General features: G+C 43.9%; 1 protein-coding gene across 1 annotated transcript in view; it reads right to left on the reverse strand.

Annotated features, from left to right (window-relative positions):
* The window catches only part of LOC123747155 (flap endonuclease 1), a 134,820-nt gene that overhangs the window by 30,165 nt on the left and 77,261 nt on the right, over positions 1–27,394 (reverse strand). The window contains exon 4 of the mRNA XM_045729175.2: positions 18,807–18,967. Coding sequence (XP_045585131.1) covers positions 18,807–18,967 — 161 coding nt within the window. The remainder of the gene's footprint in view (positions 1–18,806; positions 18,968–27,394) is intronic.

Below are 27,394 nucleotides of genomic sequence, written 5' to 3' on the forward strand. Positions count from 1 at the left end.
CTACCTGTTTTATTCACCATACTTGTGCAAGTAAACTGGTATGGTGCCCAAAGACCATCGTGGTCACCAGTAAACAACATGATAAGTTGTGCAGATGACACCACCGCCCTCACCAAAATGGCGGCTCCCAACCTACTCCTTTTGCTGTTTATACCCTCTATACACACGTTATATATAAGTATCTACATTTGTGTTCACCATAACGAACCACTAAGCTGGTATGGTGAGTGCAGCCAATAAAAGGTGGCCACACACAGTCAGAAGACAATGCCACCATCCTCCCTCCCACAGCATTACTCCTCCCTCCATGGCGCACAGCGCTAAATATCACCACAATCCTGCTATTATCAGAACCCTGGTCAGTTTTATCACAGTCAGGGGTCTTCTGTAATAATATCATCGCTACATAATAGCATGAACAAGTATATTATGGCATTTTTAGGCAATGCTGTGGTCACAAGCTGAACAGCAGTGCTGTTAGCTCATGCTGCATGCGTCAGGCTTGGTAGCTCACTCAATACTGAGGCCCCTAACACCCTGGAGTTTGGCCCATGATTTAAAAAAAAAATGGCGTCTGTTTACAAGAGCCCTGATGAAGGTGTGGTGAAATCGTGCGTAGTACTCCAAAGCATCATATGATGCGATGCGCAATTTACTGCAAGTCGGTCAAAGTATCATATGATGCGATGCGCAATTTACTGCAAGTCGGTCAAAGTATCGTATGATGCGATGCGCAATTTAAGGGTTAATGTTATACTCCACCGCCGTGTCGCTTGTCCACGCAGCCCGTCCCCCTTCCCAGGAGGGTGAGGGGGGAGACCCCAGACCCCCTGTGATGGCTACTCAACCCCAGTTCAGAGGCTAAGCATAAAAATAACAGCATTAAATGTAATGAAACGCCATTTTCTGGGTGAGACCCAGAGGCTACCCGGAGCTTATCCAGGCTGATATGCTAATGTCAGACTTTGGCATCAGTCATGTGTATAGAATTCTGTGGGCCTACTGGGGACCAGGAGCCAGAACCTGCCCCCCCCCCCTCCTCAGAGAGGCAAGGGGAGCAATAACCTACAGAAAACCCTGTGTGGTTGAAAGCATTCTATGTCTGCCATCGACTGGGTCAGGCATCCAGAAAGGTAAGCATCCCAAAACAAACCTCTATTCTGGTGAAAATTGCTACCAAAAGCCAAACAAGTGGATAGAACTTCCCCAAAGGAAATTAGCAAACGAGTATGACATCACACGTTACTGCGCAGCTTCCCCCCCCTCCCCGGGAAAGGGAAGGGGGAGCCCCAGACCCCCGTGCCGGCTATCCACCTGTCATTTCGGAGGCTGGACATAAAAAACGTGAAAAAACGCTGACCGGAGGGAGGGAGGGATGTCAGGGAGCCTCCGGGTCTCACCCAGAAAATGGTGTTTCATTACATTCAACACTGGTTTTTTGGAGGAAGCCTCTTCGGCTCCCCGGAGCTAACTACCCACAGAGGAAAAGAGAGGGACTTACCCGGGAAGCGGTCACTGCTCACTCCTCAACCCGAAGTCAAGACAACTGGCTGCAACCACCGACCCAAGGCAAAACAGGCCCAAATAGGCCCAGGAATGTTCACGAGATGCTGAGCAGCCAGGACCCTGTTCGACCACCAAACTCCCTGTGCCCGAATGTCAGCCCAGGACACGTTGCCAAAGACGGCAGCAAGAGCAGCGAACGTATGAAAGTCATGGGCACGGGGATAGATTGCAGGCTGGCTAGCCTTAATAACCCTGCAGACAACCTGGGAGACCCGTAACCACGAACAGGGAAGAAGGGAAACCAGATCAACCCAAAGAGCATCTCTGGACATCGAAGCCGTGGCGCGCAAAGAACGGCGAAGGGCCGTAACCAGACACAAAACATGATGCACCCCCTGGCCTGACCAACCAAGCATCAACAACCCAAGGACCCCTCCTAAATGCAGCAGTCTTATATTTTGCCAGAAAAGAAGGAGATGGCTGCAGACGAACAAACCGATCGCCATGACTGAAAGATCAGAAACCCCTGCGCCGGAGAGCATGAAGCTCCCTGACCCAACCCCTAGGCCAATGCCAACAGGAAAAGAGCCTTCGAGAAATAAACCGGAACCAAAGGGGCCACAACAAACCGAGGAGAAGAGAAAAAAGAGCACCCGGTTCAATGATTAGGACGGCTCAGACGGCGCATGAGCAGGCCAGAGGAGAACAACGCATGAGACAGCTTGCTGAACGATGCAGAAGTTACAGCAATACTGAACACAAGCTGCAGCGGCTCCACCAGCGCCGCACGATACGAGGCGACAGTATGTGGCAAGATGACAGCCCCGAACCTCCACAAGAGAAGGACAAGCCGACACCAACAAAATGCAGCCACCTAAGAAGGGACAGAAGGAAAAAGGAAGGACCGCCAAAAAAAACTACACTGCCGCCAAGAAAAAGCACACAGGTGGGACACCATCAACGAAGCCACCTGACCACCAACCGAAGGTGAGAGACTCGAGGCAGAACTGAACCAGCACCGCCATGGACCAATCGACCCTAGGAAGAGGCGGAGCCACGGGAAGATCTCGGGTGCGACCACCGAGCAAGCAGAGCCAGAAACCCAAGGCAAAGAAGGAGATGGAATGTCTGCCAAACAGGAAACTGTTTGGCCCTACAGACGCCAGCGAGCTCGCCAGGAGATCGGAGACTACGGGTCCGACGCGTGACTCTAGAGAAGGAATACTGCAAGACCATGAAAATGTCTACAGGCAGGGCAAGCCATGAAAACAGGAACCCAAACCTGGCAATAGGAGAACCAAAAGGCACAAACAAAACACACAACAGTGAGTAGGATAAAATGAGAAAAAGACCAGAAGAACAGCCCCAGCACCAGCGGCTAGGGACAAGAGTGAAACAGGAAGATGAGGAATGAAGAAGGCAGGCAGCAAACAGGAATGAAAGGGACACGACCAACAGAGTTGTAGGTCCTGTCCCAACAAGTAAAACTGAAAAAGGTGCAAAGATTTGTCACCAGACTAGTACCCGAACTGAGGGGTACGAGCAATGAGGAGAGACTACGGGAAGTAAACCTCACGCCACAGGGAGACACAAGAGTTAGAGTGGACAGGACCACCACATTCAAGACCTACAGAGGATATGAAAGGGTAGAGAAAGACAGACTATTGAACACAAGGGGCACATGCATCAGGAGACACAGGTGGAATTGAGTGCCCAAAGGAGCCATAGAAACATTAGAAAGAAGTATTCCAGTGTCAGAGTAGTAGACAAATGGAACGCATGAGGAAGGGAAGTGGTTGACTCCACACACAGCTGCAAGTACAGACACAACAGACCCCAGTAGGCTCAGGAACCCGTGCACTAGTCGAATGACAGGCGAGAGGCGGGACCAAAAAGCCAGAGCGCAATCTCTGCAAACACAACTAGGCAAGGACAACTAGGTAAGCACAGAGGCCATGAAGATGTCAGGTGAGTAACATGGGAGAGGCAGGACTAAAGAGCCAAAGCTCAACCCCAGCAAGCACAACTAGGTGAGTACAGAGAAGCCAATGTACATGGATGCACTAAGCCAGGCACTGCAAAACGAGCAAGGAATGAGGGACCCAGATAAGACCACGAAAAAAGGAGTCATGATCCCCCGCATAACAAAGAACACAGACACACAAGGAAGGCCCCAGGAAAAAGCACACAAGGGCCAAATAAAATGCCACAATCAATCCCCAACACACATCCCCAGTCACAAAACTGCAGCAAAATGTCACCTCATAACATCCTGACACAGTAACATTTACTGCCATAACCTTCACCTCCATCACTATACCTCATAAACTGGATGAGGTGGGGCCCCTTGAATGACTCAAGCGTCGGTTGGACATGCATATGAGTGGGATTGGATGGGAAGAACCCACACAGAACCCAGAACGACCGCAAGAACCAGGGGGCGATGACTGGACAAATAAGACAAGCGAGAGCAGTGAATAAACCGGGAGACAGTGTGTGGAACACCAACACGCGCTCACACCGACCAGAACAAAACAAGCCCCCACGGTGCAAGCGTAGGACACACGAGGTCCGGGCCGCACCACTCTACCCCGGGGAGGGTGCCAGCAAGGAATATGGAACCATTAACAGTAATGGCGAGACAAAGGACGGAAAGAAGCGACAATTAAAATCGGAAACGGCATCGAAAGAGGAAAAAATTGGACGGAAGAGTACCAATGAGTCCTAGAAAGGACTGGAGGTAAGCCCCACCGGAAGGCAACAGACGTTCCAACAATGCACCCTAGAGCATCCGTGACCAAAAGTCATGCAGGACCCAATAAGACATGGAACAAACCCGGGGAGGGGCCGACGCCCAAAAGCAACTCGTACGCAGAGGAGGGGAAAAAGAAAAACCCTACTCCAAGTAACAGTAAGCCCCACTCAGAAGGTCGGAAAACACCGGTGGGGTCCAATGGGGTCCAAGGCCCCCAAGGCAGCCCTTCCCCAATTCCAGGAACCCCCACGTCAGGCCCCAGGGGCGAGTCATCCTCCAAAGCCCCAGCCTCAAGAAAAAGCCGGGGCGCCAAAAACGCAGAAGAGAGCGGGCCCACTGGACAGACCCCGGAGCTACGGCTGGAGGAACAGACTCGAATGCCTCCGACGCAACCCCCGGAAGGGGCAACCCCCCAAAACTGCCCAAGTCTCAAACCTCAAAACCCTGCCCCGACCGCAAAGCCCTCAGACGCCTAGGAGTTGGAAGCAGAGAAGGGGGGACCCGAACAAACTACAGCAGGGGAAGAACGAGGTGGCGTGGACTGAAGCAAGGCCAATGCGACCAAAACCCCCAAGTCCAGTTCCAGAGAAGCAAAAATGGGGCAGCCTCGGGGCATCCGGGGAAGCAACCAAACCAGCACATTGCAACAACCTATGCGACAACGCTCGAGCTGCCTGCACCCGAAGAATGTCATCAACAAAGAGGGTGAATGGAGCCACAAACAAGCAAACAAAGCTCGCAGAACTCAGGGTCAAATGTGTCACCGACCCAACAGGCAGCATGACGGAGGCAAAAACAATGAGTGTCACCCTGAGAAAAGGGAACAGAGCAACCCTCAAACTTGCAGAATGCGAGGGGAAATGCAGGGGTCACACCCAGTGGACCCGAGTGCCCCTGCGGGGTTTTCCAGGGACCCTAGATTGGGTCTGCTAAGGGTTATCCCAAGCAGGGTACTGCTAACCGGCGCCCCAAACTACCAAGCAAACTGTTAAATGCTGAACTCATGGAACATGTCCACTCACGAGGGTGAAGCAGGGGGTGCCACCACACAAAACTATCCTAAGATCAGGGGGAGGGAGAACACAAGGCAGACCCCCTACCAGGCAAAAACAAAAAGAAAAGAAAAACCTCGCAAGAGGACAATGTACCCGAAGAGAACAGAACCGACCGCTGTTAAAGGTGAAAACTAGCTACGCAGAACCCCGTGCCCCCTCAGTGCAATAACTACCACTTACCCAAGGCAACAAGGGGTGGAAACCCCCCCCCCCACACACACACACACACTCGGGGCGGCCAAACACCAAGCAGCGAAAGACCAACAGAGGTAGACCCAAGGTGACTTGTGGAAGGCAACCCCAAGCCCCAAGGGCGGTACTTACAGGGCACTCAGGGAAGGTGACCCTAAGCATATGCAGCCCGAGTACCTGAGAATACTACTCCCAGCTCACACGACCACAGTAAGAGCAGCACTGAAAACAGGTAACGGCACTGAGAGAAGACTGGAGCTGGAGCCACAAGACTATGCACGATCCCATCACCCGAGGAAATGGGGTGAGGATCACCGGCACGAAGGTCTGGGGCTCCCCCCTTCCACCTCCCAGGGAGGGGTGAGCTGTGCAGACATGCGGCGCGGCTCGTGTGACGTCGTGCTTGTTTGCTCGTTTTTTCCTTTGGGGAGTTCTGTCCATTCGCGTTTGATGTTTTTCGTTGTTAACCAGAATCTGTTTTTTGGCGCTTACCTTTCTGAGTGCCTGTCCCGGTCGATGGCAGATATAGAATACTCCAAATCACATGTGCATTTCTATGGGCCATTGCTTCTCATGCCTCTGTGAGGGGGGGCCAGGTTCTGGCTCATGGTCCCCGGTAGGCCTAGAACTCCACCCACATCAAATGATGCAAAATAGTTAGGGTATCCATATCAGCCACGGATAGCTCCGGGGAGCCGTATGGGCTCCCCTCAGAAAAAACCCAACTGGAGGGAGGGAGGGTGCCTCTGCTCTTTCGGCCCACCTCTCAACTGCCAATCAACTGTTACTAACTACTAACTACTAATTATTTTTTCCACACATACACCCAGGAAGCTGCCCGTGACAGCTGTCTAACTCCCAGGTACCTATTTACTGATTACCTAAGTGTTTACCTAAGTGTAGTTACAGGATGAGAGCTACACTTGTGGTGTCCCGTCTTCCCAGCACTCTTTGTCATATAACGCATTAAAACTACTGACGGTCTTGGCCTCCACCACCTTCTCACCTAACTTGTTCCAACCGTCTACCACTCTGTTTGCGAAAGCGAATTTTCTTATATTTCTTCGGCATCTGTGTTTAGCTAGTTTATATCTATGACCTCTTGTTCTTAAAGTTCCAGGTCTCAGGAAATCTTCCCTATCGATTTTATCAATTCCTGTTACTATTTTGTATGTAATGATCATATCACCTCTTTTTCTTCTGTCTTCTAGTTTTGGCATATTTAATGCCTCTAACCTCTCCTCATAGCTCTTGCCCTTCAGTTCTGGGAGCCACTTAGTAGCATGTCTTTGCACCTTTTCCAGTTTGTTGATGTGCTTCTTAAGATATGAGCACCACACAACTGCTGCATATTCTAACTTTGCCCTAACAAAAGTCGTGAACAATTTCTTTAGTATATTGCCATCCATGTATTTAAAAGCAATTCTGAAGTTAGAAAGCGTGGCATAGGCTCCTCGCACAATATTCTTTATGTGGTCCTCAGGTGATAATTTTCTATCTAGAACCACCTCTAGATCTCTTTCTTTATCAGAATTCTTTAAAGATTTCTCACATAATATATAGGTTGTGTGGGGTCTATGTTCTCCTATTCCACATTCCATAACATGGCATTTATTAACATTAAATTCCATTTGCCAAGTGGCGCTCCATGTACTTATTTTGTCCAGGTCTTCTGGAAGGGCATAACAATCATCTAAGCTTCTTATCCTTCCTATTATCTTAGCATCATCAGCAAACATGTTCATATAGTTCTGTATACCAACTGGTAGATCATTTATGTAGACAATAAACATCACTGGTGCAAGAACTGAACCCTGTGGTACTCCACTTGTTACATTTCTCCAGTCCGATACATTGCCTCTGATCACAGCCCTCATTTTTTTATCAGTCAGAAAATTTTTCATCCATGTTAGAAGCGTACCTGTCACTCCTCCAATATTTTCCAGTTTCCAGAACAACCTCTTATGTGGAACTTTATCGAAAGCCTTTTTTAGGTCCAGATAGATGCAGTCAACCCAACCATCTCTTTCCTGTAATATCTCTGTTGCTCGATCATAGAAACTGAGTAAATTCGATACACAGGATCTTCCAGATCGAAAACCATACTGTCTGTCTGATATTATATCATTTCTCTCCAGGTGTTCTACCCATTTAGATTTAATTATTTTTTCCAATATTTTGACTATTACACTTGTCAATGATACCAGTCTATAATTAAGGGGGGTCTTCCCTGCTTCCACTTTTGTAGACTGGAACTATGTTAGCCTTTTTCCACACACTGCTGTGTGTTACTGCTAGGTAACAGGCGCATCAGGGTGAAGGAAACTCCCCATTTGCTTTTCCGCCAATGCCGGGATCGATCCCCGGTCCCTAGGTCCATGAGTTTAGGGACCGTGGAGCGCCCCTATGGCTCCCTGGAGCTACTTAGTCCAAGATAAGTAAAAGAGGGATTTGCCTGGGAGGTGGCCGCCACGCGCTCCTCATATTGTGCAAGGAGCCTATGCGATGCTTTCTAACTTCAGAATTGCATTTAAATACATGGATGGCGATATACTAAAGAAATTGTTCATGACTTTTGTTAGGCCAAAGCTAGAATATGCAGCTGTTGTGTGGTGCCCATATCTTAAGAAGCACATCAACAAACTGGAAAAGGTGCAAAGACATGCTACGAAGTGGCTCCCAGAACTGAAGGGCAAGAGCTACGAGGAGAGGTTGGAAGCATTAAACATGCCAAAACTAGAAGACAGAAGAAAAAGAGGTGATATGATCACTACATACAAAATAGTAACAGGAATTGATAAAATCGACAGGAATTGATAAAATCGACAGGGAAGATTTCCTGAGACCTGGAACTTCAAGAACAAGAGGTCATAGATTTAAACTAGCTAAACACAGATGCCGAAGAAATATAAGAAAATTCACCTTCGCAAACAGAGTGGTAGACGGTTGGAACAAGTTAAGTAAGAAGGTGGTGGAGGCCAAGACCGTCAGTAGTTTAAAAGCGTTATATGACAAAGAGTGCTGGGAAGACGGGACACCACGAGCGTAGCTCTCATCCTGTAACTACACTTAGGTAATTACACTTAGGTAATTACACACACACACAAACACACACACACACACACACACAAGGAGGTGAAGCTGGAGGAGGCAGAAGTCACACTGCTGCAAGCTCCTGGAAATATCGAATTACCTAAGTATTGGGCACAGGTTGAGGGCTACAGTGGTGTCCCAGGTTACATAAAGGTTCAGGGAAGAGTAAAAGCAAATAAAATACAATAAACAAGTAAAAGTGAGGGAAAATAGCCGAGTGGAAAAGTTTGTTTTGGTCTAGAACAAAATCAAAGATGGTCGCCGCCACCACCCCCACTGAGAAGGTAGACACACCATCAGATGATGGTTTCAAAGGATTCTCAACACAAGATATAAGGAAAGGAGGTGTTCTTGGCAGGTTAGAGATAATTGAGGACATGCAAATGAAGTATGAAGAAAAAGTGCTTAAATTAGAAGAGGACAATGGAGCTCTTTGGAGTGAGCTTTGCACTCTAAAAGGGAGTATGCATCAACAAGGTAAGATTATTACTGCATTAACAGACAAGGTAACAAATCAGGAGGAGCAAATTAAGGAACTAGTGAAAGAAAATGAGGCATGGAAAGTGAAGTGTGGTGACTTTGAAGAAATAAACAAGAAAATAGACTCATATGGTGAACAACTCCAAGCAAGCCTAAGGGCTAACATAGAGTTAGGTAAGGATCTCCAACTGGAAACTTCACTGACAACTCACATAGAGGAGGTGAATAAAGAACTAGAAAAGTATAAAGAAGAAATAAAAGCGACATATGCTCAAGTTGTAAAAGAGAAAGAGACTATCAAAGAAGTGTGTTCGGAAGTCAAAACCAGAAATGACCAGCAAGAAGCAGAAATTAGGCAAGCAATTAGGAAAGAACTGGTTACCAACAGTAAACTGGTACAAAACACTGCAGATAGAACTAAGTCCATAATCATTTTTGGATGTTTAGAGAAGGAAATTTCATCTAGGGTGGACCGAGCGGCAGAAGAGATGAAAATCATAGAGAAAATAGTAGGTTTAGGAGAAGGCTCAAAGGAAAATGTCAGTGATTTTAGAAGAATAGGAAAATATGAGAAAGAAAAGAACCGCCCCTTAAGGGTGACCTTTAATGGAGTGAAAAACATGATGGAAGTGCTAAGAAATGCCAGGAAACTGCAGAGTGATGAGGTTGGCAAATTTTGGTCAATAAGACAAGACCTATCCAAGGAAGACAGAGAAAAGCTGAAAATGAACTTAATTGAGGCAAAACGTCTAAATGGGGATAGAAATGAAGAAGACAGAAATTCTTTTTTTTACAAAGTGACAGGGACTGGAAAGCTTGTGAAATGGTACATAAAAACAAAGCAACAAGATCAGTAGTGGAAGGGGGAGTAAAGAGCAAAGGAAAAGGGAACATGTTTCTGAAAATTGTATATACCAACATAGATGGAGTGAGGTCAAAAACTTTGGAGTTGCAAGATATAATCCAGCTTAGGGTCCCAGATATTGTTGCATTATCAGAAACGAAACTTGAAGGAAATATAATAAATGAAGTCATATTCCCAAGAGGCTACTCAGTTTGGAGACGTGACAGGAAAACTAGGAAGGGAGGAGGAGTGGCTGTACTGGTGAAAAAACACCTGAAGGTAAAAGAGTTAATATTTGAAAACCCTCGAGATATTGACATAATGGCATTGCAGGTCTGGAATCAGGATGATAAGCTGATAATTGTAAATGCCTACAGCCCACCAGCAAGCAACACGTGGACAAAGGAAGAACTGGATGACAAACGAGAGGGCCTCATAATGGTCATGAGAGATATTATTGTACAAGCAGATAAAGATAAATCACGACTGTTGATACTGGGGGACTTCAACTTTAGAGCAATAGACTGGGAGGCCTATGAAGCAAGAACGGAGGACTTTTGGACATGCAGATTTGTGAACCTCATTCTGGAGACATTCTTGTATCAACACATAAAGCAAGCCACAAGAATGAGGGAAGGAGATATACCGTCAGTACTGGATCTAGTATTCACCAGGAAAGAAGAAGAGATTTTTGACATCCAGTACCTTCCTCCCTTGGGAAAGAGTGATCACGTCCTGTTAGACATTAAATATGCTTTAAGATATCATCTAGAAGAAAATGGGGACATTGAAACAGTTGATAAACTCGATTTAAAGAGAGGCAACTATGGGGAACTTCGAAATTTTTTTAATGAGTGTAATTGGACAGAATTGTTGCTAGGCAGGGAAGTAAATGAAATGTATGCCAAATTTTTAAAACTATACGAGGAAGGCACACAAACATTCATACCAAAACAGAGATGCAGGACCAGAAAACAGGATTGGTTCGACAGAAATTGTGAGTGGGCAAGAGACCAAAAGACACAAAAATGGAATCAGTATAGGAAGAGGCCAAACCCCCAAACATACCAGCGATACAAAGATGCGAGAAACAATTATACAGCAGTAAGGAGAGAGGCAGAAAGACATTTTGAAAAAGGGATAGCAGATAAATGTAAAACAGAACCGGGCCTATTCTACAAATTCATAAACAACAAATTGCAGGTAAAGGATAATATCCAGAGGTTGAAAATGGGAAACAGATTCACGGAAAATGAAAAGGAAATGTGTGAAACATTAAATGAAAAGTTCCAAAGTGTGTTTGTACAAAATGAAATCTTCAGAAAACCAGACACAATAAGAATTCCAGAGAACAACATAGAGCGGATAGAGGTGTCTAGAGTTGAAGTGGAAAATATGCTAAAGGAGCTCGGGAGGAACAAAGCAGCTGGCCCAGATGGCGTTTCACCATGGGTTCTGAGAGAATGTGCATCTGAGCTCAGCATTCCACTTCACCTGATCTTTCAGGCATCCCTGTGTACAGGAATCGTAGCAGACGTGTGGAAACAGGCTAACATAGTTCCAATCTACAAAAGTGGCAGCAGGGAAGACCCCCTCAATTATAGACCTGTATCATTGACAAGTGTAATAGTGAAAGTATTGGAAAAGCTAATCAAAACTAAATGGGTAGAACACCTGGAGAGAAATGATATAATATCAGACAGACAGTATGGTTTTCGATCAGGAAGATCCTGTGTATCGAATTTACTCAGTTTCTACGATCGGGCCACAGAGATATTACAGGAAAGAGATGGCTGGGTTGACTGCATCTATCTGGACCTAAAAAAGGCTTTCGACAGAGTTCCACATAAGAGGTTGTTCTGGAAACTGGAAAATATTGGAGGGGTGACAGGTAAGCTTCTATCATGGATGAAAAATTTTCTGACTGATAGAAAAATGAGGGCAGTAATCAGAGGCAATGTATCGGAATGGAGAAATGTCACAAGTGGAGTACCACAGGGTTCAGTTCTTGCACCAGTGATGTTTATTGTGTACATAAATGATCTACCAGTTGGTATACAGAATTATATGAACATGTTTGCTGATGATGCTAAGATAATAGGAAGGATAAGAAATTTAGATGACTGTCATGCCCTTCAAGAAGACCTGGACAAAATAAGTATATGGAGCACCACTTGGCAAATGGAATTTAATGTTAATAAATGTCATGTTATGGAATGTGGAATAGGAGAACATAGACCCCATACAACCTATATATTATGTGAGAAATCTTTAAAGAATTCTGATAAAGAAAGAGATCTAGGAGTGGTTCTAGATAGAAAACTATCACCTGAGGACCACATAAAGAATATTGTGCAAGGAGCCTATGCTATGCTTTCTAACTTCAGAATTGCATTTAAATACATGGATGGCGATATACTAAAGAAATTGTTCATGACTTTTGTTAGGCCAAAGCTAGAATATGCAGCTGTTGTGTGGTGCCCATATCTTAAGAAGCACATCAACAAACTGGAAAAGGTGCAAAGACATGCTACTAAGTGGCTCCCAGAACTGAAGGGCAAGAGCTACGAGGAGAGGTTAGAAGCATTAAATATGCCAAAACTAGAAGACAGAAGAAAAAGAGGTGATATGATCACTACGTACAAAATAGTAACAGGACTTGATAAAATCGACAGGGAAGACTTCCTGAGACCTGGAACTTCAAGAACAAGAGGTCATAGATTTAAACTAGCTAAACACAGATGCCGAAGAAATATAAGAAAATTCACCTTCGCAAATAGAGTGGTAGACGGTTGGAACAAGTTAAGTGAGAAGGTGGTGGAGGCCAAGACCGTCAGTAGTTTCAAAGCGTTATATGACAAAGAGTGCTGGGAAGACGGGACACCACGAGCGTAGCTCTCATCCTGTAACTACACTTAGGTAATTACACACACACGAAAAGGTGACACCCCTAGAGTCAACACTTGCAGCAGAGGAGCTCCAGCATATTTCAACAATCCTAAGTATTGTAGTACAGGTTGATGGTAGTGAGTGGTGTCCCAGAGAACATAAAGGTATAGTGCTCTTGAAAAATAGGTGAGATAACAGGAAAGTGCTAAGGGAAGTGAAAAATCGGATGAGAAAAAGTTGCCCTAGTGTTTACAGTGCAGAGAAGAACATTCAAGATGGCCACTGGCAAGGGGAAAAACAAAACAGAGCTTGATTTTGAGGGATTCAATGAAGAAAGCATTGATATTAGTAGTCTACATAACAAGTTGGTAAATTTAGATACTATAGTGAACTCTCATGTAGAAATAATTAGTAAATTGAAAGAAAGTAATGACCATTTGAATAGCAAAGTTTTATGTCTTGAGGGTTTAGTGAAAGACTTGCGCAAGGATAAGAATCAATTGGAAACAAATTGCAAAGCCATGGAAGAAGAAAATAAACTCTTAAAAATAGCTTTGGAAGAAGTTAAAGTAAATTTAAACATAAATGACTACAATAGGTTAGGCAAGGAAATTCAACAGGAGAAACAGCTTTTGTCAGCACAGATGGAGGAAGTTACACAGGGAATAGAACAGTGCAAGAAAGATATGCAACTCACTTATGCACAAGTGGCCAAGGAGAAGGAAAAAATAGAAGAAGCAGTAAAGGAAGTCAAACACTGCAGCAACCAAGATAAAACAAACATTAGGCTAGAAGTGAGGAAAGAATTGGCATCTAACCCGAAGTTGGTGCAAAACACAGTTGATCGGAGTAAGTCCCTGATCATTTTTGGCTGCAAAGAAAAGGAGATAACATCTAGGTCAGAAAGAGCTGTAGAAGAAGCTAAAGTAGTAGATAAAATTGTTGGCCTCGTGGAAGGTCTTACAAACAGAGAGAATGTGTGCGACTACAGGAGAATAGGCAGGTACGTAAAAGGGAAAGATCGACCTTTGAGGATCACCCTAAATGGTGCCAAACAGATGGAAGAAGTACTAAGGAATGCTAGAAAATTGCAAAGGGATGAGGATGGGAAAGGGTGGTCGTTAAGACGAGATCTTTCAAAAGAAGATAGAGAGAAGCTGAAACTGAACCTCGCCGAGGCAAAACATTTAAATGAGAGCAGGAATGAAGAAGAAATAAATTCTTTTTTCTACAAAGTGATAGGGGTAGGCAAACCAGTAAAGTGGTACATAAAGGCAAACCAACAAAATCAATAGAGAGAGGGGGAGTGAAGAATAAGGAGAGGGGGAACAAGTTCCTGAAGATTGCATACACCAACATAGATGGAGTGAGATCGAAGATACTGGAGTTAAGTGATGTAATACAGCTGCAGACACCAGACATTGTTGCACTCACGGAGACAAAACTTGAAGATGTAATTTTAAATGAGGTCATATTCCCAAGGGGCTACTCAATTTGGAGACGGGACAGAAAAATTAGGAAAGGCGGTGGCGTTGCTGTGCTGGTAAAAGAACACCTAAAGGTGAAGGAAATAATGACTGCCAATCCACAAGAAGTTGACATAATAGCACTAGAGATCTGCTATGAGGATGATAAACTAATGATGATAAATGCATATAGTCCACCGCCAAGCAGCACATGGTCAAAGGAGGAGCTAGATAGAAAACGTGAAGGTCTTATAACAATAATGAGAGAGATTATAGCGAGAGCGGATAACGATAGATCACAACTGTTGATAGTCGGTGACTTCAACTTGAAATCCATAGACTGGGAAGCATATGAAGCTAAAACAGAAGATTTTTGGACCTGTAAATTTGTAGACCTCATCCTGGAAACATTCTTGTATCAACATGTTAAACAAGCTACGAGGATGAGGGAAGGGGACGTTCCCTCCATGCTAGATTTGATATTTACCAGGAAGGAGGAAGAGATATTTGACATTCAGTACCTTCCTCCCTTGGGTAAAAGTGACCATGTCTTTTTGGGAATAAAGTATGCAATGCGTTATAAGCTGGAAGAAAATAAGGAGGTTGAAGCAGTTGAAAAACCAGACTTCAGGAGAGGACATTATGGTGACCTTAGAAATTTTTTTAGTGAGTATAATTGGACAGACTTGATGCTAGGCAAGGAAGTGAATGAGATGTATGGCAAGTTTTGTGAAATATATGATAAAGGCACAAAAAAATTTATACCAAAACAGAGATGCAGAACTAGGAAACAGGATTGGTTCAATAGAAATTGCGAGAGGGCTAGAGATCGAAAGACACAAAAATGGAATCAATACAGGAAGAGGCCGAACCCCCAAACATACCAGCGATACAAAGATGCGAGAAACAACTACACGGCAGTGAGGAGAGAGGCAGAAAGAAATTTTGAAAAAGGGATTGCGGACAAATGTAAAACAGAACCAGGTCTATTCTATAAATTCATAAACAACAAATTGCAGGTAAAGGATAATATTCAGAGGTTGAAAATGGGAAATAGATTCACGGAAGATGAAAAGGAAATGTGTGAAACACTAAACGAAAAGTTCCAAAGTGTGTTTGTACAAAATGAAATCTTTAGGGAACCAGATACAATAAGAATTCCAGAGAACAACATAGAACACATAGAGGTGTCTAGAGACGAAGTGGAAAAAATGCTCAAGGAGCTCGGTAAGAACAAAGCAGCTGGCCCAGATGGCGTTTCACCATGGGTTCTGAGAGAATGTGCATCTGAGCTCAGCATTCCACTTCACCTGATCTTTCAGGCATCCCTGTGTACAGGAATCGTAGCAGACGGGTGGAAACAGGCTAACATAGTTCCAATCTACAAAAGTGGCAGCAGGGAAGACCCCCTCAATTATAGACCTGTATCATTGACAAGTGTAATAGTGAAAGTATTGGAAAAACTAATCAAAACTAAATGGGTAGAACACCTAGAGAGAAATGATATAATATCAGACAGACAGTATGGTTTTCGATCTGGAAGATCCCGTGTATCGAATTTACTCAGTTTCTATGATCGAGCCACAGAGATATTACAGGAAAGAGATGGTTGGGTTGACTGCATCTATCTGGACCTAAAAAAGGCTTTCGACAGAGTTCCACATAAGAGGTTGTTCTGGAAACTGGAAAATATTGGAGGGGTGACAGGTAAGCTTCTATCATGGATGAAAAATTTTCTGACTGATAGAAAAATGAGGGCAGAAATCAGAGGCAATGTATCAGAATGGAGAAATGTCACAAGTGGAGTACCACAGGGTTCAGTTCTTGCACCAGTGATGTTTATTGTGTACATAAATGATCTACCAGTTGGTATACAGAATTATATGAACATGTTTGCTGATGATGCTAAGATAATAGGAAGGATAAGAAATTTAGATGACTGTCATGCCCTTCAAGAAGACCTGGACAAAATAAGTATATGGAGCACCACTTGGCAAATGGAATTTAATGTTAATAAATGTCATGTTATGGAATGTGGAATAGGAGAACATAGACCCCACACAACCTATATATTATGTGAGAAATCTTTAAAGAATTCTGATAAAGAAAGAGATCTAGGAGTGGTTCTAGATAGAAAACTATCACCTGAGGACCACATAAAGAATATTGTGCAAGGAGCCTATGCTATGCTTTCTAACTTCAGAATTGCATTTAAATACATGGATGGCGATATACTAAAGAAATTGTTCATGACTTTTGTTAGGCCAAAGCTAGAATATGCAGCTGTTGTGTGGTGCCCATATCTTAAGAAGCACATCAACAAACTGGAAAAGGTGCAAAGACATGCTACTAAGTGGCTCCCAGAACTGAAGGGCAAGAGCTACGAGGAGAGGTTAGAAGCATTAAATATGCCAAAACTAGAAGACAGAAGAAAAAGAGGTGATATGATCACTACATACAAAATAGTAACAGGAATTGATAAAATCGACAGGGAAGACTTCCTGAGACCTGGAATTTCAAGAACAAGAGGTCATAGATTTAAACTAGCTAAACACAGATGCCGAAGAAATATAAGAAAATTCACCTTCGCAAATAGAGTGGTAGACGGTTGGAACAAGTTAAGTGAGAAGGTGGTGGAGGCCAAGACCGTCAGTAGTTTCAAAGCGTTATATGACAAAGAGTGCTGGGAAGACGGGACACCACGAGCGTAGCTCTCATCCTGTAACTACACTTAGGTAATTACACTTAGGTAATTACACACACATACACAGTGGTACCTCGGAATGCGAGTGTCCCTGTATGCGAGTTTTTCGGAAGACGAGCAGGATTTCCTCGACAAATATGTCTCAGAAGGCGAGGGTTACCTCGGGACGCGAGTTTGTTGATACGCGTACAGGCCGACCTAGCACGTGGTGGTTCGGCGATCGTCGCCCCTCCACCCCTTCGCCCCTCAGTTTACCATTGTCTCGCGCCCAGTGACTACCCCACATCAATTCTTCTCGCGGATTTTCAGTGTTTTGTTGGATTTTTGGTGATTTGACTATACAATTTATTATTATATATCTCACCATGGGTCCCAAGAAAGCCAGTGGTAAGGATAAAGGCCAGAAAGCCCATGTGAGGATGACAATAGAGAAGAAACAAGAGATCATTCGGAAGCATGAGAACGGTACACGTGTTGTTGAACTTTGTAGGCAGTACAACAAAGCCACATCAACAATATGCACTATACTTAAGAAGAAAAATGAGATTATGAGTGCTAAAGTGGCAAAAGGAGTCAGAACAATAACGAAACAAAGACCACAAATACTTGAAGTGGAAAAGTTGTTATTAATTTGGATACACGACAAGGAGTTAAGGGGTGACAGTGTTTCGGAGGCCATTATTTGTGATAAAGCCAGGGTTTGGACAGATTTTTGGTGAGGAAATCGAGCAGTGAGCCTCAACCAGGACCTAGTGGCACTCAGATAAAACGTAGCAGGGAGAGCACACCAGAAAGGTCTTCACTGCCTGATGTGATAATGGAAGGGGACTCCCCTTCCAAACAGTAACTCCTCCTCCCCCCTCCTCACCATCTTCCATATGCCTACAGCATTCAACAGCAAGGTAAGTAATAACTGGAACATAGTTTTGTAGGTTTATTTAGATGAATTAGGTATAAAAATTTAGTTTGATGTGGGGTTTTTGGGGTAGTCAGGAACGGATTAATTCATTTCCCTTTATTTCTTATGGGGAAATTAGCTTCGGAATGCGAGTTTTCGGAATACGAGGCGTCTCCAGGAACCAATTAAACTCTTAAACTGAGGTATGCCTGTATATATATACACTCTGACTGCCTGTTCCCTGACACAATGAATTATTATGAGTTAAAAACTGCATGTTTTATGCAGTTAATATGGCTCCGTCCATATTCAGGATGGAGCCGGATGGATCCCTCCCATCCAGGGAGCCGGCGGCTGAGCGGACAGAACACTGGACGCGTGATCCTGTGGTCTCGGGTTTGATCCCAGGCGCCGGCGAGAAACAATGGGCAGTCACCCTGATGCCCCTGTTACCTAGCAGTAAATAGGTACCTGGGAGTTAGTCAGCTGTCACGGACTGCTTCCTGGGGGTGGAGGCCTGGTCCGCGGGGACACTAAGCCCCGAAATCATCTCTAGGTAATCTGAAGATATTACATTTTTCATAGATGATTTAAACATTAGGAGAAAGAAACAGGCCGAGCAATGTTTTTTTCTAGTCTTTACCAGCAGTATCATTGATCAAACAGAGATCACATCCCTGACAGAGAAACTGTGAAACCTATTTTGTTGTGGCACTGCTATACATACTGTACAGTCTTACAATGATCAAACAAGAATCCCATCCGTGACAGAGAAGCTGCGACCCTTTCCTGGGTATGACGTTACACTAAGTACCATACACAATATGGTGCTACAAGGCCTTCCCGGCTTCGTGCTCTCTTTTGATAATTACTTACTTACCATACACACTTACCAATATACTATAAAAATAAAAAATGGCTTACTTTGCCAGCTTTCGCTAGAGCTGCACATTGGGCCTCGGCTTCACAGGGAGCATCTACGTATGGAACACCCATCAGCTTCAGTAATGTCTTTGCCTCTTCCGAGTGCGTCTTGGTGACTTTTACCAGCCGACGGTTGTACTTGTCTATCTCCTCTACATTACCTGCACATCAAAAAAGAAACAAAGAATCACTTTTATTGTTTTGAAGGACATATCGAGATTAACAAAAATAGAACACATACTAAAATACTCTACATTAAATTAAAAGACAATTTCAATAGATGGCAAATAATTTCACTCCACAAAAATAACAACAACAAGCAGGGACAGAAAACAAAATGTAGTGTTGAATGTAAGGTAAGGTAATTATCAGGAGAAAGTGCTAAGCCATTACGACTACTGTACTGGCAAAGTAGGGAGCTGGATCTACAACTTCTTGAGGTTATCTTGAGATGATTTCGGGGCTTTAGTGTGCTCGCGGCCCGGTCCACGACCAGGCTTCCACCCCCAGGAAGCAGCCTGTGACAGCTGACTAACACCCAGGTACCTATTTTACTGCTAGGTAACAGGGGCATAGGTGAAAGAAACTCTGCCCATTGTTTCTTGCCAGCGCCTGGGATCAAACCCAGGACCACAGGATCACAAGTCCAGCGTGCTGTCCGCTCGGCCGACCGGCTCCCTCCCTCCTCCTAAACTTCCTAACAAACAGAACGCAGGGTGTAAGAGTCAACACAGTAAAATCTGGATCGTCTACTGTGAAAAGCTCAGTCCTCCAACGTGCCGTACTTGCCCCAGTACGTTTTCTCATCTTCATATCATAGACAATAATACAAACTACAGTACTGTATCATTGTTTGCAGATGACACTAGGATTTTCATGCAAGTCGACAATATAGAGGACATGGCAAACCTCCAATCTGATGTAAATTGGGTCTTTCAGTGGGCCACAGATAATAATAGGATGTTTAATGAAAATAAGTTCCAGCTCCTGCACTATGGAAAAAATGAAAATATAAAACTGGAAACCATATATAAAACACAGTCAAATTACACTATAGAACGAAAGAGCAATGCAAAGGATCTAGGAGTAATCATGTTGGACGACCTTACATTTGCTGAACACAATAAAGTAGCTGTCAAAACTGCAAGAAATATGACAGGTTGGATATCAAGGACCTTCCAAACAAGGGATGCCATACCAATGACGATACTTTCCAAGACACTAGTGCTCTCTAAGGTGGGATATTGTTGCACACAAACAATGTACTCTCTAATTCAGAGCCGGAGAAATTGCTGACGTAGAGAGTGTGCAGAGATCTTTTACTATTAGAATCCACTCTTATAAGTCATCTTGATTATTGGGACCGATTAAACGTTCTAAACCTGTATTCTCTAGAGTGTAGGTGAGAGATACATAATGATAATAGAAGGAATGGTTCCAAATCTGAACACGGGGATTTCTTCACATGAAACCAATAGGCATGGCAGGATGTGCAAAATGCCCCCCCCTCCCCCCCAGTTGAAAAACAGAGGTGCAATAAGTACTCTAAGAGAGAACTCTATCAACATTAAGGACCCAAGACTCTTCAACACTTATACAACACATAAGGGACATAACTGGCTGGCCTCTCATAGTGTTCAAGAAAGAACTCAACAAACACCTCCGAGGAATATCGAAGGTTATGTTTCACATGTCAGGCATGCAAGCAGCTGCATTCAACAGCCTGATTGACCAGACGACCAACCAGACCTGATTGGAGGCCGAGTCACGGGGCGATTGATCCCCGGAAGCAACGTAAGATAGACACAAGGTAGGTAGTGCACCGGGCAACACACTGGTCACTAGCAAAAGGTACCAGGCTCCATTCTTATAGCAGAATAGACACGTTTGGGCACTACTTCCTTTCACCTTATGCCACTGCTCAACAAGCAGCGCATAAATACCCAGGAACTAAGCATCTGTGTGGGTTTTAAGATCTTTCCCCCCTAATGAACTATCTTATTTTCTATTACAATTGAACATAATTAGAGTAAACTTTCTTTATTAAGACTAATCATAGCCCAGTCAATAGAGCTCACATGTGTGGGGTTCGAGTCTCCTACAGCCCAGATGACTGGAATGTTTATTTCCAGGGAAGTGTTGATGACAATTTACATCATTAATTTAGTGTTTCCAGAACAGAATCCTACTGTTACACGGAAATATTACTCCTGTTATTACTGCCCAAAATGCTACATGTGTTAGTAGCTTTTACCTGAATGTAAAAATATCAATCTTATGTAATCTACCAACCCACTGTCTCTTCTTGCAAGTAAAATATTATTAATATTAATAGAGTTACTGTGCTTCCAGAAGGGAATCCTTCTCTTGCATCTGGCATTCCAGTGCCCCAATTCCCACACAAGCAGGAGCTTCCTGTACAGATCAACCAGGTTGATCTACCTGATCAACCGGGCTGTGATTCACACGTCAAGCTGCGAGCAGCCATGTCCAGCAATGAGAAGGCCAGGTTGAGGACCGGGCCGCGGGGAGCCATAGGCACAATCAGAGAACACTATAAACATCAGAGGACCACGGTTGTTAAACATCCTACCAGCGAGCATCAGAAATATTGCCGGAACAACCGTGGACATCTTCAAGAGAAAACTAGATTGTTTTTTTCAAGGAGTGCCGAACCAACCGGGCTGTGATGGGTATGTGGGTCTATGGTCCACTCCAAGCAACAGCCTGGTGAACCAAACTCATAAGTCAAGCCTGGCCTCGGGCCGGGCTTGGAGAGTTGAAGAACTCCCAGAACCCCATTAAGCAGATATCAAGCAGGGGACACTAAGCCCCAAAACCACCTCAAGGAAACAGAATACAGCAGTCCTTTTCCATTACAACCCTAATGAGGTGCATACATCATGTTGCACCTCATGCACCGTGCTGCGCCTCATACATCGTGCTGCACCTCATACATCATACCAAACCTCATACATTGTGCTCCACCTCATACATCGTGCTGCACCTCATACATCGTGCCGCACCTCATACATCCCACTGCACCTCATACATTAGACCATACATCATGCTGCACCTCATACATCATACTGCACCTCATACATCATACCACACCTCATACATCATGCTGCACCTCATACATCATACCACACCTCATACATTGTGCTGCACCTCATATATCATACCACACCTCATACATTGTGCTGCACCTCATACATCATACCACACCTCATACATTGTGCTGCACCTCATACATCGTGCTGCACCTCATACATCGCACTGCACCTCATACATTAGACCATACATCATGCTGCACCTCATACATCATACTGCACCTCATACATCATACCACACCTCATACATCATGCTGCACCTCATACATCATACAACCCGTTCTCGCAAATTTAATAAGTCAATATTGACTTATTAAATATGTGCATAGGTGACATACTTAACATAATAGTTTCCCTTGAAAAGCTTCATAGAAAACACTGACCTTACCTAACCTACTTAGTATGTTAAGATTAGCATCTTATTGCTTCGTAATTACAATTATTACCTAACCTATACCTATAATAGGTTACGTAACAATTGTAATTACGAAGCTATAAAATGCTTATTTTAACATACTAAATAGGTTAGGTAAGGTCGGTGTTTTCTATGAAGCTTTTCAAGGGAAACTATTGTGTTTAGTATGTCACCTATGCACGCAACTAATAAGTCAATATTGACTTATTAAATTTGCGAGAACGGGTTGCATCATACCACACCTCATACATTGTGCTGCACCTCATACATCATACCACACCTCATACATCAGGCTGCACCTCATACATCGTGCTGCACCTCATACATCATTCTGCACCTCATACATCAGGCCGCACCTCATACATCATGCTGCACCTCATACATCATACCACGCCACATACATCGTGCTGCACCTCATACATCATACCACGCCTCATACATCATGCTACACCTCATACATCATGCTGCACCTCATACATCATACCACACCTCATACATCATGCTGCACCTCATACATCAGGCCGCACCTCATATATCGTGCTGCACCTCATACATCATACCACACCTCATACATCAGGCCGCACCTCATACATCATACCACACCTCATACATCAGGCCGCACCTTATACATCGTGCTGCACCTCATACATCGTGCTGCACCTCATACATCGTGCTGCACCTCATACATCATTCTGCACCTCATACATCATACCACACCTCATACATCGTGCTGCACCTCATACATCATTCTGCACCTCATACATCAGGCCGCACCTCATACATCATACCACACCTCATACATCATGCTGCACCTCATACATCGTGCTGCACCTCATACATCGTGCTGCACCTCATACATCATACCACACCTCATACATCAGGCCGCACCTTATACATCGTACTGCACCTCATACATCGTGCTGCACCTCATACATCGTGCTGCACCTCATACATCATTCTGCACCTCATACATCAGGCCGCACCTCATACATTGTGCTGCACCTCATACATCATTCTGCACCTCATACATCATACCACACCTCATACATCATGCAGCACCTCATACATCATACCACACCACATACATCATGCTGCACCTCATACATCATACCACACCTCATACATCGTGCTGCACCTCATACATCATACCACACCTCATACATCGTGCTGCACCTCATACATCATACCACACCTCATACATCATGCTACACCTCATACATCATACCACACCTCATACATCGTGCTGCACCTCATACATCATTCTGCACCTCATACATCATACCACACCTCATACATCATACTGCACCTCATACATCATACCACACCTCATACATCATGCTGCACCTCATACATCATACCACACCTCATACATCGTGCTGCACCTCATACATCATACCACACCTCATACATCGTGCTGCACCTCATACATCATACCACACCTCATACATCATGCTACACCTCATACATCTAGTACCGAGATGAGCCACAGAGACGTTAAAAAGAATTTTTTCAGTGTCAGAGTAGTTAATAAATGGAATGCACTAGGAAGTGATGTGGTGGAGGCTGACTCCATACACAGTTTCAAGTGTAGATATGATAGAGCCCAGTAGGCTCAGGAATCTGTACACCAGTTGATTGACAGTTGAGAGGCGGGACCAAAGAGCCAAAGCTCAACCCCCGCAAGCACAATTAGGTGAGTACATCATACCATACCTCATACATCGTGCTGCCCCTCAGACATCATACCACACCACATACATCGTGCTGCACCTCATACATCATACCACACCTCATACATCGTGCTGCACCTCATACATCGTGCTTCACCTCATACAATGTGCTGCACCTCATACATTGTGCCGCATCTCATTCATCATACCGCGCCTCATACATCATACCACATCTCATACATCGTGCTGCCCCTCAGACATCATACCACACCACATACATCGTGCTGCACCTCATACATCATACCACACCTCATACATCGTGCTGCACCTCATACATCGTACATCGTGCTTCACCTCATACAATGTGCTGCACCTCATACATTGTGCCCCATCTCATTCATCATACCGTGCCTCATACATCATACCACACCTCATACATTGTACTCCACCTCATATATCGTCGTGCACCTCATACATCGTGCTGCACCTCATATATCGTGCTGCCCCTGGTTGATACCTGGTTGATGGGGTTCTGGGAGTTCTTCTGCTCCCCAAGCCCGGCCTAAGGCCAGGCCTGGCTTGTAAGAGTTTGGTCCACCAGGCTATTGCTTGGAGTGGCCCGCAGGCCCACATACCCACCACAGCCCGGTTGGTCCGGCACTCCTTGGAGGAAACAATCTAGGTTCTTTTTGAAGATGTCCACTGTTGTTCTGGCAATATTTCTCATGCTCGCTGGGAGGGTGTTGGATATCCGCAGACCTCTGATGTTCATACAGTTTTCTCTGATTGTGCCTATCGCACCTCTGCTCTTCATTGGTTCTATTCTGCATTTTCTTCCATATCGTTCACTCCAGTATGTTGTTATTTTACTGTGTAGATTTGGGGCATGGCCCTCCAGTATTTTCCATGTTTATATTATTTGGTATCTCTCTTATCTCCTTTCTAGTGAGTACAACTGGAGGGCTTTGAGACGATCCCAATAATTTAGGTGCTTTATCTCGTCTATGCATGCCGTATATGTTCTCAGTATTCCTTCTATTTCAGCAATCTCTCCTGCTCTGAAGGGGGGAAGTGAGTACTGAGCAGAACTCAAGATGGGACAACACAAGTGATTTGAAGAGTACAAACAATGTGATGTGATCACTGGATTTGAAACTTCTCGTAATCAATCGTATCATTTTTCTGGCTGACGCAATATTTGCTTCGTTATGCTCCCTAAACGTTAGGTCGTCTGACATCATTATTCCCAAATCCTTGACATGCTGCTTTCCTACTATGGGCAGATTCGATTGTGTTTTGTACCCTGTACAGTACAACCTCGATTCAACGTACCCCGATTCAATGAATCTCCGGCTAATTCGCACACTTTTCAGGTCGGATTTACTCACCCGGTTCGACGAACAATGGTTCGCCGAAGCGGGGGATGTTCGGATTTGCTTACGATGTCGAGACAGAGTTCACAGACTGGTGGAAAACTGTCTCATTCCATCACAGATTACAATTAATAATTCCTTCATAAGACAAGTTGGATCACACAAGTTTACCACACAAGTGAATCATATGAACCAAACACCAGCCAGAATGGTCCACAAGAAGTGGTGCATATTAACCAAGCACCAGCCAGAGTCGTCCACACAAGTGAACGACTGAGTTTCAATGATTTTCATTCACCGATTTGTGGCACACGTATCTTTGTAAATTAATTTAAAGGCTGAAGCGTGAATAGCTAGCTAATGTGTTGAAATCTTCTTATATACATTTTCTGTGATGAAACAAGATAAGTGAGGGTGCACAGATAAAGGAATACTGTACAGTAAACCTCACTTTGCAGTGAGGTTTCACTCACTTTCGTCTGTGTTGTCATAGTTCAGTGACCCATGACTTTGAATGTTTCACATTAATAAATCATTTCTAAAACTGGTGTTTTAATAACTCTTTATTATCCTAATTAAACTAAACTAAATAAAACCAAAAATATACTGTAATATAATAGATATCTGCTACTTGAGAAATTATTCACATTATTGGGAGCACAACTCCTGCATGAGTGGATAGGTCTAATCCCTGTCCACACAACACCATGCTTGTTTTGTTCGATTTCGTCGCCACAGTTCAGTGATCTACGGCTTCGAAATAATAAAACTAATAAATCAGTTCCAAAGTATTTTTTATAGCTCTTATTACCGTAATAATGTTGCTAAACTAAATATGTAACAGAAAAATATATAATTTGATGTAAATCGAATATTTGAGAGAAATTTATGTTACTGGACATCAAACACAACACCAGGAGTGTTTTGTTCGATTTCATCGCCACAGTTCAGTGACCTACAGCTTCGAAATAATAAAATTAATAAATCGGTTCAAAAATAAGTATTTTTTATAGCTCTTATTATCGTAATAATGTTGCTAAACTAAATATATAACCCAAAAATATATAATTTGATGTAAATCGAATATTTAAGAAAAATTTGTTACTGGATCTGGCTTAAACACTAGCCTACTGAAGGGTGTACGTACAGACTTAGTCTGCGTTCGTACAGTATGCACCCAGTGCCCTTAGCTTTGTCTGCGATTGACGTACAGTATTTATCCGCCAGTGAAAGATAATTGTGGAATTGACCATTTTTTTACTACAGCTCTTTGGTTATAAAACAAAATGTCTCAGGGGCTTACTGAGAGTGCTTTATTAATGCCAAAAATGAAGCAATATTATGCAAGAACTAGTAGCAGAAAATCAACCAGCACGAGCACAGCCGTACCCAGTACGAGAACAGCCGTACCCAAAACAAGAACAGCCGTACCCAGCACGAGAACAGCCGTACTTAGCAAGAGAACAGCCGTACCAAGTACGAGAACAGGCGTACCAAGCACGAGAACAGCGGAACCCGGCACGAGAACAGCGGAACCCGGCACGAGAACAGCCGTACCCAGCACAAGCACAGTTGTACCCAGCACTGGTACAACAGCAGCCAGCACCAGCTCAGAAGCAGCTGAACCCACAGCAGCAGCGAGCACCAGCTCAGAAGCAGCTGAACCCACAGCAGCAGCGAGCACCAGCAAAGCTGATCCAAACATCTAAAAACATCGTGTGCGGCGTGAACAGTTAGAACAAGGGTTAAATTTAAGTGTGTACACAGTGTTAAAATTAAAGTTGCAGTAATTTTAGTGTACTATAGTTTTCATAAACTATATTGTAGTACTCAACATACAGCAGAACTACTTTTAATCAACACAGTGCTAACAGCTTAATGCACTGCAGTACGTATTTACTGTAGAGCATTCACAACTTCACGAAACTTCAAGATGGACATAACTCCAACAATAAGGTAAATTTATGAATTACAGTATTTTTTAGTAGAGAAGTAATATATAGGTACAATATGTAAT

Source organism: Procambarus clarkii, chromosome 77 (genome assembly GCF_040958095.1).
Source record: "Procambarus clarkii isolate CNS0578487 chromosome 77, FALCON_Pclarkii_2.0, whole genome shotgun sequence".
NCBI lineage: Eukaryota > Metazoa > Arthropoda > Malacostraca > Decapoda > Cambaridae > Procambarus > Procambarus clarkii.